At 37.4% G+C, this 17,742-nt stretch overlaps 1 protein-coding gene across 1 annotated transcript in view; it reads left to right on the forward strand.

The window, feature by feature from the left end:
- SEC23IP (SEC23 interacting protein) overlaps window positions 1–15,768 on the forward strand; it is a gene marked incomplete at its 5' end in the record, with an annotated part of 23,292 nt that extends 7,524 nt beyond the window's left edge. The window contains 15 exon segments of the mRNA XM_082052866.1: window positions 219–308; window positions 1,293–1,413; window positions 1,734–1,823; window positions 2,443–2,584; window positions 3,822–4,030; window positions 4,698–4,816; window positions 5,362–5,532; window positions 5,756–5,851; window positions 6,027–6,233; window positions 6,865–7,020; window positions 7,770–7,872; window positions 8,942–9,127; window positions 10,036–10,198; window positions 13,022–13,122; window positions 14,621–15,768. Of these exon segments, the coding sequence (XP_081908992.1) occupies window positions 219–308; window positions 1,293–1,413; window positions 1,734–1,823; window positions 2,443–2,584; window positions 3,822–4,030; window positions 4,698–4,816; window positions 5,362–5,532; window positions 5,756–5,851; window positions 6,027–6,233; window positions 6,865–7,020; window positions 7,770–7,872; window positions 8,942–9,127; window positions 10,036–10,198; window positions 13,022–13,103 (1,935 nt within the window). The 3' untranslated portion in view covers window positions 13,104–13,122; window positions 14,621–15,768.
- Window positions 15,769–17,742: the final 1,974 nt, after the last annotated feature.

Consider the following 17,742-nt stretch of genomic DNA (forward strand, 5'->3'; position numbering starts at 1 on the left):
AAGCAAATCCTGGCAAGCGGAGTTGCTGGAATGCCCTGTTGCTCATGCATGGGTCCTGCACTGCTGTGACCTAGAATCAACTCGTGGAGTGCTTCATGTGACACTTTTGTATAAAGTTCAGTAAATTATAGCCTTAACATTACAGACTGTGCACAAGCCCAAAAAATAGTTTGTTTGAGAAGGCATACTGATTTCATGTAACTTGTTTACTGTTTCAGGCAGAATATAAAAGGGCTGTAACTACAAATCAATGGCATCGGCGACTTGAATTTCCAAATGGGGAGACAATTGTTATGCATAATCCCAAGGTAATATGTTTTGGTGATTGGTTCTCCTAGAATTCACTAGGGGTGAATGAGCAGATGGATGGAAGCATAAATTGAATGCAGTCTTAGTCTTGCTTGAAATGTACTTGTTGATTGCTTTGAATATGTATGCATTAAAGATGATAAAGTTTATAGAACACTGAATTCTTCCTTGCTTCAATATGCTGTCTCATGATTAAAAGACAATGCTTTCTGAAACCTAGGAAGAATAAGGGTTTACATAGTAAATATTTTGACTAAGCATAACTGGCAGCAAATGGGATACAATTTGAATTAGTTTAACCTCAGACAGTCTGTACCAAATGGAAGGTAATGTAAACTGAGTGCTTTCACGTGGAGAAGAGCATTAATGTAACTGTAAGGTAATGTGTGTATCTAAGCCGTGAGAAATCTTCCACTGGAACTATTTTTAAACCATGAGAAAGTATAGCAAAAAAACCTTTAAAAGTTACTCTAAATATTTTGTTAGCAGTCTTTTGTGATTAAAACATGGACTTCAACCTTATCTCCACCTGGTGATAGAGTAATTGTATAATAAATAGGGGTAGTGTTCAGATTCCTCACATAAACAGTAATCTGTTAAGGAAGAGTAGGTGTGGGGGTTTAGCAAAGAAGAGTTTGAATAATGCTTGTTGGAGGAGTTAAAATTGTTAAGAGTTACTGAGCAGGCTGCCTTCTTCAACTAGTGATTATTTTTGTTTAAAGCATCTGGTTGCTTTTAATACTAACGAGATTTATCTGTGTTATTTCGGAATATAGTTTTAGTGAAGCTGTCACTGCCACAGGGAATAGCCCTAGGGTTTTCTAAGGCTTTTTTTTTTGCATTTGTGCTAATTAAAGAAAACAGTTGTCTCAGATGCAAGGTGAAGCAGTCAAATTAAATTGTGTTAAGCTATGCAATGCATTCAGACTAACAATATGAATCATAAGGATTTTGTGTTTAATTGGATGATGTATTTTTTTCAGGTCATAGTTCAGTTCCAACCTTCTGCGATACCAGATGAATGGGGCACCACTCAAGATGGTCAGGCAAGACCCAGGGTAGTAAAACGTGGGACGGATGCTGACCACGATGAAATTCCTGATGGTACGTGAGTACTGCGCGTGGGTCTGCAGCTGGAGCAGTCAGTTCGGCTTTGTGCAAAAGCTGGACAATAGTGGGTAAAACAGCAATGTGCTGCTCGTGCCTGGAGTCTAAATTTGTTCCTTAGTCTAAGCTGCCTGAAAGAGATTATCTAGTTTTGTTTTTTTTAATTGAAGGAGTCCGATGGGCTATGTTATATCCCGAACCATGTTACGCAATAGGCATTATAAAGCAAGTATATCTTAAGGTTACTTGACTCTAAACTTCACCGCTGCAGTACATGTCGGTACTCTGAATTTTTTATTTTTATTTTTTTTCTACAGGAGAAATGTCCCAAATTGACCATCTAGTATTTATGGTTCATGGCATAGGTCCTGTATGTGACCTGAGATTTAGAAGCATTGTTGAATGTGGTAAGTTTTTTTGCTTCTTTTAATGAGAAGTCGTGTTCTTAACTAAGCAGTTAATGTGGGTCTCTATATCTCTCATTCAGATAAGCATGTACCTAATGTTAAGAAGTTCAGTTTTAAGTAGGATTTTTTTTCCTGATTATTTTCTGAAGTGCATTCTGTGTATTTTTCGGTCTTACAGCTTTAACTGTTATTATTAGTCCTCAATATTAGACTTGGAGAGTGGTTTGGCTTTGGGCTTTGTGGGGTGTGGTATTTTTTGTGGTGTGGGTGTATGTATTTGCTTTGTGTGGTTTGTGTGTGGGGTGGTTTTTGTTTGCTTTTTGTTTTAAATACATTCCATCACAGCTGACTAAATTAAGAAGGCCACGTCTGGTCATGGAGTAAAAATGCATTCTTTGTGAGATACATCGAAGCTTGTTAGAAAATCCACTTTTACAAAAAATATATTTTCTCAGGGGAGTAATATTATACTTACAAAGATTTTTCCACTTTGCAGTTTCCTTCATTCGTATTTTGACCATGTCTGAAAATGGAGAGGGGGGGGGGAAAAAAAGAATATTTGTAATTGTATTATACTTGAGTACTGCTACTAGCAGATTTTCATTCTTCTTCTCTGCAGTTGATGATTTTAGGACTGTTTCTCTGAAGCTGTTGCAGGCTCACTTTAAGAAATCTTTAGAGGAACGCAAAGTGAGCAGGGTGGAGTTCCTGCCGGTTCACTGGCACAGTGCTCTGCATGGAGATGCAACAGGTGTAGACAGGTGAGTAGATTGTTTAATGTTGTGAACTCTTCATACAAGTGGCATCTTAACAGTTTTCATCAAGTGGATAAAAAGAGAAGTTAATACACTAGGTGAATAAAGTTAATAGGCTAGATGAATGAAAGTATGACTGGGTTACAAAAGAGAATTGCTAAATTTTTTAATTCACATTTTGATAAGGAGGATAAGGAAAGCTGGAAAGGCATGTAGAGTATTTTCTCTTGTTTATTTTCGTGACACTGTGTGACAGGATACGTATACACACACTTTTCAATACTGCATGTTTGTGAAAGTGGCTAATGTGCTGATAGATGATGGTGAGTGTAGAGGCAGTGATTCTAAGTATGAGATAGTGGGTGTGGAGACGTGTTGTCCTAGAGCAGTACCTGAATTATGACTAGGCAATTGAGCTAAGTGGTTTTTGGTTTTGGGTTTTTTTTGTTTTAAACAAAGTATCTATATTTAGGTAGGAGTGTTACCACATTTAAAAATCTATTTAAAAATCACTTCTTGGTGCCTGTTGCTTTGCTGTCGCTTGACGTTTCAAGCTGTTTTCTCTCGCTCCAAGATGGGAAAGCAGAAATTGTGAGGGTAGCAACCTGAACCGCTTGGAGCACATGCTGGTGTTCTCCAGACTGTTCTAGCTCAGCCAAGTCATACTGCTTTCCTAGAGTTTTAAGTCTTTTACTCTTGTTGGAACAGTACATTATCATGAGGAATTAAGGTCTTCATTCTGTGAATCAAAGCAGGCAATGCTAACTGACTAAGGCTCACAGTTCTCTAGCACTTCCAGTGCAGCTGTCTTAACTCCAGGCAGGCAGATGGTGACGCTGAACTTTTTCTCCAAAAAGAGTGTTATGTTTCCTGTTAGTTCGATTTAACTTTCAATTTTTTATGCGAGTTCTTTTTCTCTTCCACTCCTACCAATCTGCTCGCAAAACTTCCATGCTACTGTATGAGAGCAGTGTTGAACAGAGAAAGGACGCTTTCAGGCGTTTTTTCAGCCTGGAGAATAAAAAGGGAACTGTATCTTTCTCAGATATGTACAGTTAGCAGATAGCACTGCTGTATGAATATGCAACGAGGCCAGAAGTCTCTATGTTTTTTTTTAATGTCTGTAGAGACCATATCTAGTATTTACACTGCAGTTCTTCTGCCTGTTGTTTCAAAAGCTAACAAAGTTCTTCTCTGCATTTCCTCAAAGGCACTCATGCTTCTAATGATTTTGTGTTACTAGGAACATAAAAAAAATCACTTTGCCAAGCATTGGACGCCTGCGCCACTTCACCAATGAAACGCTCCTTGACGTTCTGTTCTACAACAGCCCCACCTACTGCCAGACCATTGTGGAAAAAGTGGGGATGGAGATGAATCGATTGTACGCGCTTTTCATGAGTCGCAACCCAGACTTCAAAGGAGGAGTCTCTGTGGCTGGACACAGTTTAGGTAACTGTCAAAGGAATTGATTGGGGATTAAACCAACATTCATGCACTAAGGGAACTGGAACGATTGTTAAGCATAAGGTTAAAATTAGCTGATAGGGCATGGCTATCTTTCAGAATAGTGCTGACTAAAAGTCAAACACTTCTCAGTAGTTAAGTTTATAGAGCTTTGAGCGAGGGTTAGCACTTCACAGGTGCGTGAATTCTCCCCCTGCCTTAGTTCCCTATGTGAAGACTTAGTGTCTAATTCATGTTTAAAAGTTGACAGTTTATCTGGTGTCTTGTTAGGTGGGTAACTTCTGTGTCTTAGAACCCCCACTTAGTAAATTAAGATGATTTTTTAGATCAGCAAATAAGTGTTTTAAAGACACATGACATACTGTTTTGGGCTGGTACTTCCAGTTTGGTAAACAGTGTAAGATGGTTAAGGAAAGACAGTTTAATCATGGCAATTATGTAAAGTTATTTCACATAAATGGGAAAAAAAAGGTTTGCTTTTTGCTGAGAATGATCATGTTCATGTTAATATGTGGATGTTTCAGTTTTAATTCAACCGTCGTTTTTGATCAATGCGTACATTGCTATTACTATTGCATATCAATCTTCCTTAGGATTTATGGACAGGAAAATCTGTCATTTTTCCCAAGGCAACTTTAATTTCTATTTCCAGGTTCCTTAATTCTATTTGACATATTGTCTAACCAGAAGGACTTGGCTTCATCAGTAAATAGCGGACCATTCTCTGGTGTTAATGGGACTGTAAAGGATATGGCTGTTCATGATAAACAGGTAATTTGCATTCTAATCTTTCCAGGCAAATAGGTCTGATGTTTTCAGAATTTATTGGCTGAAACACAATTGTGGCTTCTGATATTACATTTTAATATATTAATGGAAATGTGCAACTTAGTAAATATTGTCAATTCTCAGGACAAACTACTTGCATCTCTCTGAATTTATGAGTTTACTAGTAATGGGATTTGATCATGAACATCAGCTTTGACCTTTGTGGACCCACAACTTGGTCTTAACAGTAGCTGAATGGTGGGGGAGATGTGTAAGAGGAAGAGAATCTGTCTGTGTTCAGGCTGAAACCAGTGATTAGCTTGATGATTACAAGGAAATATATTCTTTTTGTGTTGGAAATCACAAGAAACCTTTGTCATTTTTAAATTTATGTTTTGCTGGTCAATTACTAGTGGAAAATCTGTATCCTGCTTTATGAAAAACGGGCATGAAGTTACAAAGCTTACCTATAATAATGTTTTTATTTGCTGCATATTGGCTTTTCACTGTTATATCATGTGATTCTATTTCTGTGCTGTTTTGTTAAGATGACTGAAGATACCAGTTCCTTGGGCTCCTCAGTTACTACTTCTGGTGATGACCTTTGTGAGCCTGAAGTAGATGATGATGTTCCTACTTTGCAGAAGACGCTGGAAATGCTCAGTTTGTCAGAGTATGCAAGCACGTTTGAAAAGGAGCGGATTGACATGGAGTCTTTGGTAAATAATGTTCACTTAACTTATGGGGGTTTCCTATGATATGGAGGTTTATGTTGAGGGTTTTTTTGTGTGTGTGTGTTTAGGGCACTTTGTATCATGTTGTCTTAATTTTTTGGTGATTTCTGTAGCTTTGCGAAATGTCTTATCTAATTTATAAGTCATTGCAAATAAGAGATGATATTTGCGACTACAACAGTTCTGATGTGTGTGGGGCTTTTTTTAGCTAATGTGTACAGTCGATGACCTCAAGGAAATGGGGATACCTCTTGGACCAAGAAAGAAAATAGCTAACTTTGTAAAAGACAGAGCAGCAAAGCAGGTAAATACATTTTTCAGGAATGATATAAAAAATTATTAAGCAAATGTAACTGACTTCCTTGCTGTGGAGTAACTTCTATTCTTTAACACACTTGTTAACACTATGGATATATAAAAGGAATTTTGACAACAGTGAAATAAACTTTTTCTCCTTGTTTTGAAACTTGTTTCAAAAGGAACAAAAGAAAGCAGTAGCAGAAAAGAAGGCGGTGCTGGCTGCCACACTCCAAACACAAGAAGATGCCCAGAAAGCAAAGGAGACAGTTAGTGCTGTCTCCCCTTCAGAGGCTGCTCAGCTGCACTCAAAGAGGAAACTTCCAGTTGGTGCATCCGTTTCTTCTGTGAACATTGACTATGAGTATTTTGAAGTTGGAACTGGCCAGGTGAAACTGCCTTTTGCTTGCTTTCCATTTATTTAGTTATTTTATTTTAATTTTTATTTTATTGTTGATGATTTTGGGCTACTTTCCCTGATTGTTGTACAAAAATTATGTTTACGTAGAACTCTACCCTTTGGTGGGAGGGAGGGCTGGGAGAGTGGGTTAGATTGCTGAAAAGCAAAACTTAGTGTAACAAGGATGCTGCTACAATTCATTTTTATCCTTTCAGCTGTAAACACGGTTGTGTTCCAGAAGCAGAACTGTGTGAATGACATAATATTGAATGGTACTGTGGCTTTGTGCATGGTAGCCTAAATTGGTCCATTTATGCTGTTATATTTGTTTTACCTCAACTTAAAAACCAAACCTCTAAGACTTCCTGTTTTAAATATATTTTTAAACTTTTTTTGTACTTTTATTTACTTTTTTAAAAGAAAACATTTTGATATTAAAATATATTAAAACGTAATGGTATTATAATAGTAGTATAGAAGAGGGCAATGCAGCTGTAGCTTCCTGGAAGTTCTGCGAGCATGTGATTGATTTAAGACAACTTGTTTTTCCTTCCACACTAAGCATTATGTTAAGTGGCTGGCGGTTCTGAGAGGTTATATATCCAATTTCTGTCTGGTAGGTTTCTGTGGTTTACAGCGCATTGGACTTTGAGCCAGATATTTTCTTTGCTCTTGGTTCTCCTATTGGTGTGTTCCTCACTGTGAGAGGTGTGGACAAGATTGATGAGAACTACAGACTTCCCACCTGCAAGGGATTCTTCAATATCTATCACCCAGTGAGTAAGCAGAGCTTTTGGCATTTCATTTTGATTGATGCAGATGGCAGCAATGCAGAACACTAAGTTTTAACCTCTGAACATTACACCTCCTGTTGTCCTATGTACATTTCCCAAAACACCCTTTTTTAAAAAAAAATGTCCCAACTGAAATATATATTCCAAATATTTGTGGCCTTTACTGTGAAAGAGATGTAGAGCTGGCTGTCGGTTCCATACATGTCATTGTAGGTATGGATTAGCTTGAAAATATTTGCCCTGTTCATTTTCAGAGCTTAAAGAACTTTTCAAAAATTAATTTCAAGAAATTGTAGATTTTTATGAAGTGGTTGTATTTGAGCTGTTTACACGAGTTTTCAGAGTTTCCAGTGAAGATTCTGGGAAATTTAGAACTCCTTAGAGTTTTTGCAGTGCAGACAGTACACTTGTCCTCTTCTGTCCCATTTGCTTAAGAATTAAATAGTGACATGTTGGTAGAAATCATCAGAGTGCAAGAAAATTTCACTACTCTTTCACTGTTGTGTTTTCTCTTTAGAATCTCTGTAAGAAAACAAGACCTAATTAGTCAATGAACCGGCCTAATCTTATGATTAAACTAAATGTTCAGGAACTGAGTTTCTGTAAACTGAAATAGAACAGAATTAAAGAATGGTTCTCTGTTAATCATAAATAGCAATATTTTTTGCGGAAATGTGGTAATTGGAGTAATTTCTAAGGTGACAAAATGTCAATGTGTTGTTTCTTAACAGCTTGACCCAGTAGCTTACAGGTTAGAACCAATGATCACTGAAGACCTGGATTTAAAACCAGTTCTCATTCCACATCATAAAGGCAGAAAAAGACTTCACCTGGGTAACAACTTATTTCATATATGGATGTTATTGCTAATTTACTTGTTTGATGCATTAGAATATCATAAAATGTCAAGAGAGTAATGAATATTTCTACATATCTGACTTCATGTTTTTCTTGAACATCCACAGGGATTCCTCCCAGCCCCATAAATTGGGCATACACAATTGCATTCAGATGTAATAATCGTGATTCCTCCAGATTTGAGCTTCTGATTACCAAAGTTCCATTTCAAAATTGTTCTCCATCGCTTGTTCACATTGATTTTTAAGATGATGTGAAACAGAAACTAAGTTTACTGTTTTCTTTTACCTTGTCCCTAATGACCACCATGAAGTGTTTAACCAGTGTCTGTTTATTGAAACATCGAGGAGAAGAGTGGTTCCCTAGCCGTTGGTGGGCAAGGACTGGGTTTTGTTGCTCACAAGTACACATCAGATCAAGGTGCTGCACTTAAACTTTGTGTACCTGATAGGAAAGTCAACTTTGCTGTGCAGTTGACAATATTACTGTTACGTGAGTTCACAGACTCCTCCTGAAAGCCTGTCTGCAGGCACTTGGATGGAGAAATGATGCAGCATCCATACTTGAGAGTGGTACATTAGAATGAGTCTGCTTTCCTAGACTAGACAAGGTCCTTGTTAAAGGAATGGTTTAGGTTACAAGTCTTAAAAAGTGTGTATAGTGAAAGAAAAAAATATGGTCTGTTACTCTTTAGTGGTTTTGCTTTGACATAGCTGAATGTCCATGGAATAGTCATGTGGTGGTGGGTGGTGAGGGTCAGGGATTGGCTGGTGTAGCTATTTTTGTGGACCCTTCTAGACGTGGAGTCTGTTGCACTGTTCCCTGTGCTAATAGGTGTGAATTCATTGACCATACAGTGAGAAATTAACTGTGCATTAATTACATTTTAACTAATATTTTAAAATGGAATAGAGAAGCATGATACACGTGTTCATGACATAGCAGGCCCCTTTCTCCTAATAATTGGGATGTTTTTTGAACAGTTTCATCATTCTGATGTTAGTTTATAATTTTAAATCCTTCTCCTATGGTGATTTTCCCTTAGAGTTGAGAGACTCTCTGTCTCGTATGGGTTCTGACCTGAAACAGGGTTTTATCAGCTCTTTGAAGAGTGCATGGCAGACCCTGAACGAATTTGCACGTGCTCATACGTCTTCAACTCAGCTACAAGCAGAACTGGAGAAAGTAGCTAACCAAATTAAGGAGGAAGAAGAAAAGCAGGTGGTAGAAGGTATGTGATCACATTGGTTTCCTTATAACATGGCAATCTCAAATTAGTAGAAACATGAACATTCTAGTGACCGCTTACTGTCGGATTTTCCTGACCTTATTAAGGAGACTTCTCTGCTTTTGGAGTATTAACATTAAATGTGAGCTCTATTGTTGCATTTTTTTTGTCTTTTAGGAAAGAGAAGTTAAATTTTTAATGGACAATATTTTAGGCTTGGGTTTGTATAACCTTTCAACTTTAAGTTAGAAGGGCAGGTTTTTAAATCAGTTGTGTTTTCTTTCCCCTTAGGGCAAATCAGTATAAATACATATTTATTTGTGAGATATATTCTCTTCAGTAGTGTTCTGGTGAGTCTTTTGGACCAGTCAAGGAGCATTTAAGTATGTACTGTAACAGAAAAAAATGATGCTGGGGTAAATAAACTTAAGTCAGATATAAATATTACCCTAATGATACCAAGGGCAGGCTTCCCAGTTGTGAATTATCTGTTGGTCTTTAGTAATACTGGCTTGGTCTATACTTACAAAGAAAACATTCCTCTTAGTTTAAATTGAGGATAGTGATTGACTCTGTGCAAGGGGATGTAAAAAGATATTATTTCAGGTTATTTGCCTGTCAAATGACTGGATATGTCTATGTATAAACCATGTGGTTTGTTTTTAAAGTTGCTCACCTGCTGCTTTATGTGAGCTGTTCCTCAAACAGATTCCATTTAATCTATTATGAAAGAAGCCTATAGTTCCAGTAACCTTTCTGAATGATGCAGTGGTGCAGTCAGTTAAGACTGTAATTATTGTCTTATTGCAAGCACTTGGAAATTATAGCATGGAAAATGGGTAATTTATCTTGATTATAGTCAAGCGGGCTGTGCTTGAAAATAGTATAAATCTTAAACTCTTTAATTTTAGCTGAAAAGATCACTGAAAGTCCAGAGCCTCCAAAAGATGAAGACTTTTCAGTGAAGATTGGAATGCTAAATGGAGGGCGTCGTATTGATTATGTTCTACAAGAAAAACCAATTGAAAGCTTCAATGAATACCTTTTTGCTTTACAGAGTCATTTGTGCTACTGGTAAGAGGAAATATTTGTGATTCTATAAATACTGCTTTTCTGATATAACTGTATATCTTTACATGTTGGTAATGACATGCCTGTCATCTTAACTCCTGTTGTCTGTTATTTACCTGTGACCAATGTGATAACAGCTAGAAACATGCTTCCTGTCTTGAGTATTTTATAATGAAAACTCAGGAGATCTCTGTTAAAAATCATGCCCTAGTGTTTCACTTCAAGTATGTTTTGACAAAAATGGATACGAGGTCCTCATCACTTAATTCTGAAACGGCCTCTCATTTGGAAAGACATTGCCTTCCCACACAGGCATACTGTAAAGATAAATTTGTTATACTCTGGATGCTCCAGTGTTATATCATTGAGACAATTTGAGTATTAAGGTAAACAGTATATGTGACCACCAGGAAAGTCAGTCTTGAGGTGTCACACCTAGATGTCACTGTTAGCTAATAGAATTTCAGAATAAAATGATGTGTTGGCACAAAGTGAACACATCTATCGTCTTCTTTGCAATGAAGATGTATACTGGTCTCTTGAACTTTGACACTCCAAACACACACTTTAGCTACAGTCATTTTCAGAACAAGGAGAGCTCTATCTGTGAGCGTTGTGACAACTGTAGTTCTTCAAATAAAACTATTCATAAAGGAATTAGACTACAATGTGTAGTAAAACTTTACTACCTTTTCATGCTGGAATGAAATTGCTGGATATTGATGCTCTGCTATAAAAGATTAACAAGTAAAAAGAAGATAAAAGGCACCATGGGTCTTCCTGTAAATTTGGATGGTTATAATTTACCACTTGCTCATATACAGAACAATTTCTAGAACAAGAAGCAGAGTTTTGTGTCATCATGTAGTCAGCCAAAGTACACCATTGCCTTATCTGCTTTTGTTTTGTTTTGTCTTTTTTTTTTCTTTTAAGTGCTTATGTGTTTCAAATGGAGACGGTGTAATTCCATTTATAGGAATAGCAGTAACTATTGACCTATTTATTGTATTTACCTTTATGAGTTGTTCTTTTTTTTTAGTGTGTCATTGTATGCATTTTATTACCGTCATAAAATTAAGCACACATGAAAATAGACAAGAAGTGGGATGTTAGAGCAGAGGATGTGTAAACTCTGTTTGGCAACAGGTCAGCACAGCTTTGTGTCTTGGCCAAGCTGGGGTGGTAGCTGCTGAGCTCAGCAAAATGCTGGGGGTGGAGGGAAGTGACTGGTTTTGTTATTCCGGAAGGAAAATACCAGTGTCTTGTTCGGAGTTCAGCAGGTGTTGGACAAGCAGCGCTCTCACTGTTTTTGAAGGTTTTGATTTTCCATAACTAATAATTTTTAGAAGCAGGCATTTGTTTTCCAGGGGTTAAAATATGGAATAGAAAGCTTTACCTGCCAAGGTACTAGTCAAGTCAGTATCATGTTACTAAAGATCAGTAGGAGAAGGGATTTTTACCAGCGCTGCTGAGCTTGGCACTCTGGCAGGGCTCCCCAGCAGCTGGTGACCCACGGGTGGCAGTGCCGGGGACCCAGTGGTGACAGTGGCAGTGACCCACAGGTGGCAGTGTGGATTCACAGGTAGAGCTGAAGAACCAGGAGCTGTTTTCCACAAGGCGGCAGCTGATCATTGCCAGGTTTTTTCTTTTTGTCACTCAAGTAAGGAAGATAAGCGCAATGATTAATGACCTAAATTTGAAAGCGTGGGTGTTTCGTTTTTTTTTTTTTTGAGAGGGGTGGTGGGAAAAGCCTTAAATGAAATGATCTGTTGAGAGAGAATGGAGCTTCTGTGGTGATGCTTCTACTTGTCCGCTTGCTCATTTAATAGCAGACACCATCAAGAAACATGGGTATTATCTCAATGCTCAATTGGGACCTGTAGTCCCTTAGCTTGCGCATTTAACTCTGTCCTGGTGCTCTACAAATGATGTTCCTCACATTTGGAGGATCACAGTTCTGAATGTCTAAATCTTCTTTACTGCCTCCTTATGTCATTTCTTTGAAAAAGCACAGAAATCTACCCTTATCAAACAACTGCAGCTTTGGGACTGCGTTGAAATTTGCCTGTTTAACTTTGTTATTTTTTACAGTGATTGTTAATCTTTTATACTGGTATCGTTTGCATGTGACTAAAGAACACTTTATAGACAAGTAAGAAAATTAAGTCTGTCCAATGTTGGATTTAAATTCAGATAGTCTGAAGCTTTGATTTTTGAAAAGGGGAGGAAAAACACCAACTTGAAAACATGGCACTAATATTAATCTTTAAATTAGTTGAGAACTTCCTTACATTTTAGTGGTAAGGAAGAGAGGAAGACTATGGATAGTTAATATAGTCTATTTACAAGGAAGTGCCAGCCAGTTAGGAGATAAGAATTAGAATATTCCTGGTGGAACTGGTAAGGCTGAGTTTTGACATTGGGCTAAAGGAGCCCTTGACAAGCAGCATGTATTATTGGGATGTATTCAGGAGCCCGTCGCAGACAAAAAATGATCGATTATTTGAGGAGATTTAAGTCAAATGACTAACATCAAAGAAGTGGATGAAGAAGAGGATGATTTCAAGTTGCAAACAGAGTAAGTTAGAGAGGACAGAGTGGGGAGAAAAATGCTTTAAATGCATAAGCTAGTCTGATACAGAAATAACACAAAACTAATGAACAATTGTATCTCAGAGCAAGCTGGTAGAATTAAAGCCATGTTCCCAAAGGATAAGGGCAATAGGTTGTACAAACTTTTTAGAGAACTGGAATGGGATGGAGTGTGGCTTACAAGAGTTAGAACATAGACCATACCAAAATAACTTACCTTTTAATTCTTCATAGGGAATCTGAAGACACTGCCTTGCTGTTTCTCAAAGAAATATACAGGACTATGAATATCAATCCTGAACAGCCACAACATTGATGTATAGATCCATGAATTTGTAAGTTTGTTCTAACATAACTTATGTACTTATATAAAATTCAGCTTCAACTTAGATGTCTTTACTTTCCCTTTTCCTCTGAATTCTAAATTATGAAGCAGGCAGCTGCAAAGTGAGATTTTGATAGCAAAAATGGTTTCTAGACTTAAATGCAGGGGAAGTCTTCAAGTTCTTCCCCCCTTAATTCCTAAAATATATCTGTTGTTAGAGATTTTGGTATAGGGTAATAACTGCTGGTACAAATATGTCAAAAGTATGATCTCTCTTTATGATATTTCTTCCCCAATTAAATTGTTCAGTGAATGTTCAAGGGTAGGAAAACTTGGTGATATTAGATATTATGAAATTTCCTTTACAGTGCAGTAGATGAAATAACACCAACAGTGTTCCAGTGTTGTGATGTGCAAATTGTAGTGTTGGTTGACCAATTGTGCACGTGTATGCTGGGGAAAAAGTCACTTTTCTCTTAAGAAGATGTTAAATGTTGATATTGTTAAATTAATAAATGAGACTTTTATAAATGCCAGTATTTTATTATCATTGTGTAGCTGACTGAAAGTAGAAGGAAAATGATATAACATGGAAGTTGGTTCACTTTGAAAAGAAATTAAATATACTATATAATTGAGTGTCTTAGATATGAAATATACTTGCAGGTATTTTTATTTTAAGATGTGTGTATCGTGACTGAAGATCCATATTGTACCAGTTTACATCACTGGATGTAATAGAAAAAGCTATATTCTCTTTTGAGAGGCAAGGAGGAAGAAATATGTACCTTTTCTGTTTGGAATCATACAACAGGGTAGTTTCTGATGTATTTCTCCCTTTTTCACAAGAACTGATAATGTCAAGGCACATAAATACACAGTATGAAGAGAAATACTTGACATTTCAGAGGAATATTCTAGATATCTCTAACTACCACCATACAGTTCTAGTAGTCTTTCGCAACAGAATGTTTCTGGTGGTCAGTTGATAGCATCTCTTTGTAAAATGAAATGTCATAGCTGATCAAATGCATTTTTTTAAGCACGGATAAATAGTAGGGAAGAGGCAGCACAGCTCTGACAGTGCTTTATTGGTTATCACAGTGGCTTATGCAGAGTCTCAAGTCATAGTTACAGATATTTTTTTCTCTGCTTCTGCTTATCTCTGCTCAGGGTGAAAACACTTTGATACTCTAAATAGATGGGGGTAACCTACTACCATGAGTTAAAGCATCTAGTAGCTAATTAAAATGTAAAGTGAATGGCATCTTATTGAGCAGTTGTGAGCTCTCTCTGTTTGTAATTGTAATTGCCAATTTGTGTCCACAAAACATATTTCAGGAGCTTTTTTGCATTAAAACATTGATTAAAAATGTGTGTGGATTTTTAGATCTTTTTGAGTCCTCTTGAACTTGAGTGCTGGCACACTTATTAGTACTACTGCAGGAATAGAAAACTTGATGTATTTAATATTACCGGTATGTATATGTTGTGTTTTCTCTGCACAGCCACACTTGTTGCTCCGACAGACCTGGTGAAAAGCGTTTTGAAGAACATCCAGTATTTCCATAGTTACAGATGACAGCATAAGCATCAGACTTTTTTCCTGCCAGTCTAGAACTCGCTCAGATTCTACCTTCTAGTGTCACTCCAAGCAAACTTACATTTTGAGATGATCATCACCATCATTCGAGAGATGGATGGAGTGACACAATTTTGATCTTAAATCAGTTTAATTGTACAGTTGCCAAGTATAAAGTGATCGCTGTGGAAGGTGTTTTTTTGGCGTGCAAATCATTACTTCTCTCCTTTAGCTCTCCTGTCAAACACGCTTTGCCCATCAAGGCAACGTGTCCTTCTTAAGAAGGATTTGTTGAGAAATGGCAATAATCTGCTTTTCTTGACGCCTTTTTTTGGTCCACCTTTTAAAAATAAAATGTGAATTGTAGTTAGAACCATCTTTAATGCAGATTACATGAAGCAGTTCATATTTACTAAAAACTAGAAACCAGAATAATTTTCTTACTATTGTAAGTGTGATGGAGATTATTTTATAAAGACCTTTTTAAGCCTCTGTTAAGAGTTTTATTGTGTTGGGGTTTTTTTTTAAGTAAAAATGAACCTTGGACTTGAAAACATTAGAAGTTTGTTACAGCTAGTTCAGTGTTCACGTCTCCTAAAATGAAGAACAATTCAAAACAACATTTTGGTCTGGTAATTGAGGTAATTTTAGTGAAACTAGGTTGCAGTTGTGAGAACTAAAATACTTTCCTTGACTTTGCAGGTTAATATCTCGAAACAGTTGATGTAAATAGATGAATCTGCAGTTTATGGGCACTAAATAATAATCTAGGTCCAGACCTACAATCCAGACTCTATTGTCATGTAATGAAGTTGAGATGAGTTGGGTACAATGAAATCCTTTGAGTTCCTGTCTCCGAATGCTGAGCTGCTGTAGCTTTCTTCTGGCTTCAATTTACATGCAAATTGTCGCTTTTCTTAATATTAGTGACTTAACCTTACTACTGACTATTTACCTCTGTTATTGCAGCCGATGAGTTTTGAAATGCAGAATGTTTTTCTTTTCTTGGTATATGTAAAATACACATTATTGTGTATATATTTTGATTATTATAATTAAAAATATGTTATTCCAGCAGGTCTTTACAGCAAGGTTTTGTATTTCATCACGGAAAATAGGTTGGAAGGGGCCTCTGGAGAGGTTAGTTGGTCCAACTGTGCGGCTCATAGTAGGAGCAGCTTAGGGCCTTGTCCAGGGATGAAGATCCTTTACATCTCTGTGCCCTATTTAATGTTTCACTGCTATGATGGCAACTTTTTTTTTCTAATACACAATTGGAATTTCCCAGGTGGAGCTGGTGTCCATTGCCTCTTGGCCTTTCTCTGCCTATCTTGAAGAATAACGCCTCTGTCTTCTTTTGTACCCTCACGTTACATAGCTGAAGACAACAACAAGATTTTCCTGTTGGGCTTCTCAAGAGTGAACATTTCCACTGAGATTTTCCTGCATGGCCCGTGCTGTGGCCCTGTGGTCACCTTGGGGCTTTCCACTGCACTTGCTTTAGTTTATCAAAGTCCACCTTCTTCTGGGAAGCAAGTTTGCCAAAGGAAATTTTGCATCCAAACCAAACTTATTTGTATCTTTGTAAATTAACTTCTGAAGGCCGAGATGTCTAAGCTTAGAATTTGCTTTGTTAGCTAGAATATATATAAAAAAATACATTAAAAAAGAGAAAAGCAAAACCAAACAAAAGAACCCAACAAACCAAAAGAAACCTAAAACCCACAACCCCTGGCATCATTTTCATCGTAAGTATCATGGAGTGGAATTTTTTACACTGTATGATACTGAATAATCTGATGAAGTATGATTAAGTAGCTCTGATGGGGCCTTGTTCACTTTCTTCTTTTACTATAAAGCCGCTGGGCTGGAGCCCCTGGGAGGGAACAGCAGTGCCAGGGAACCCTAAATGTTCTGGGGGTGCGAGAAGTGCTGCTCTATGGGGGGCCATGGCTGGCAAGGAGCTTACTTAGCAACGGAAGGATGCCCAGGGGAGTATTGCAGGTGAAATTGTTTTGGGAATATAGCATTAAAATCAATTCTAGTTATATAAATTAAAATTTGACTGCAGCTACAGTAGCTTGCAGTCCATCTTAAAAGCAAACAGGAGTTTGAACATTAACAAAGGAAAAATGACAGTGAAACCAATGATTATAGAAAACAAAGAAGATTTACGAAGATCTGAAGAATTCTGACAAGATATGGCACTTGGTTTAGTGAAGTTGTTGAAAAGCAGATGCCTTTGCTCTCCTGTGAGGGAACTTGTTGAATGGTATTTGCTGCTTCCAGATAAGCACCCGTGTAACGTTGTATTGATCTTATTTTATATCTACAAATCGGTTAATGTGCACAGATTTTTGAAAACGAGTTCATGGAAGGATCAAACTGACTGACTGTTCTTTTCTACAAGCACTTTATCCTTGCAGCATTACAGCAGAGAAGATCCATAGGAACTGAAGGCTGTCAGTGAGCTCCCCAAAGCCACAGAACTGAAGGGCACAGATAGGAAAAGTGCATAGTGTGCAGAATAAGTTGAAAAACACAACCAACCCACCAAAAAACCCCAAACCAAACAAAAACAAAGCCAACCACCAAAAAACAAACAACCAGAAAAGTGAAAAACTAACTGGTTTTCACCAAAGTCTCACCTTTCTGGATGTTTCATATGCTATTCCAGACTCTGCTACAGTCCAGTTTTCCACTGAAGCCTCATGTGGGAAATGAATTTTCAGGTGGAAATTTTTCATGGATGAGTTCTGAGGAAAAAAATTGGAGCATCTCTAAGAAATCCAGCACCTTTCAAAAAGATTCCCATCTGGACAAAATGGAATCTTTCATTGCAAACTGATTTCTATTGAAAAACCCTTTAACCTCTGCTCCTCTCCCACTCTTTCAGCAGCCTCTGCTGGCATTGGGCGTTTCTGACCTCTGGGAAGAGCGTGCACACCTCAAACTTAGTTAAATAATTTCTCCTGATGGTAGGAGACATCTTGCATAACACTGAAAATATTCAGTAACTGCGCTTCTAGAGTTGTCCTGGTCCTTTCC

The sequence above is a fragment of the Streptopelia decaocto genome (assembly GCF_964273445.1).
Source record: "Streptopelia decaocto genome assembly, chromosome: 5".
NCBI classification, from domain to species: domain Eukaryota; kingdom Metazoa; phylum Chordata; class Aves; order Columbiformes; family Columbidae; genus Streptopelia; species Streptopelia decaocto.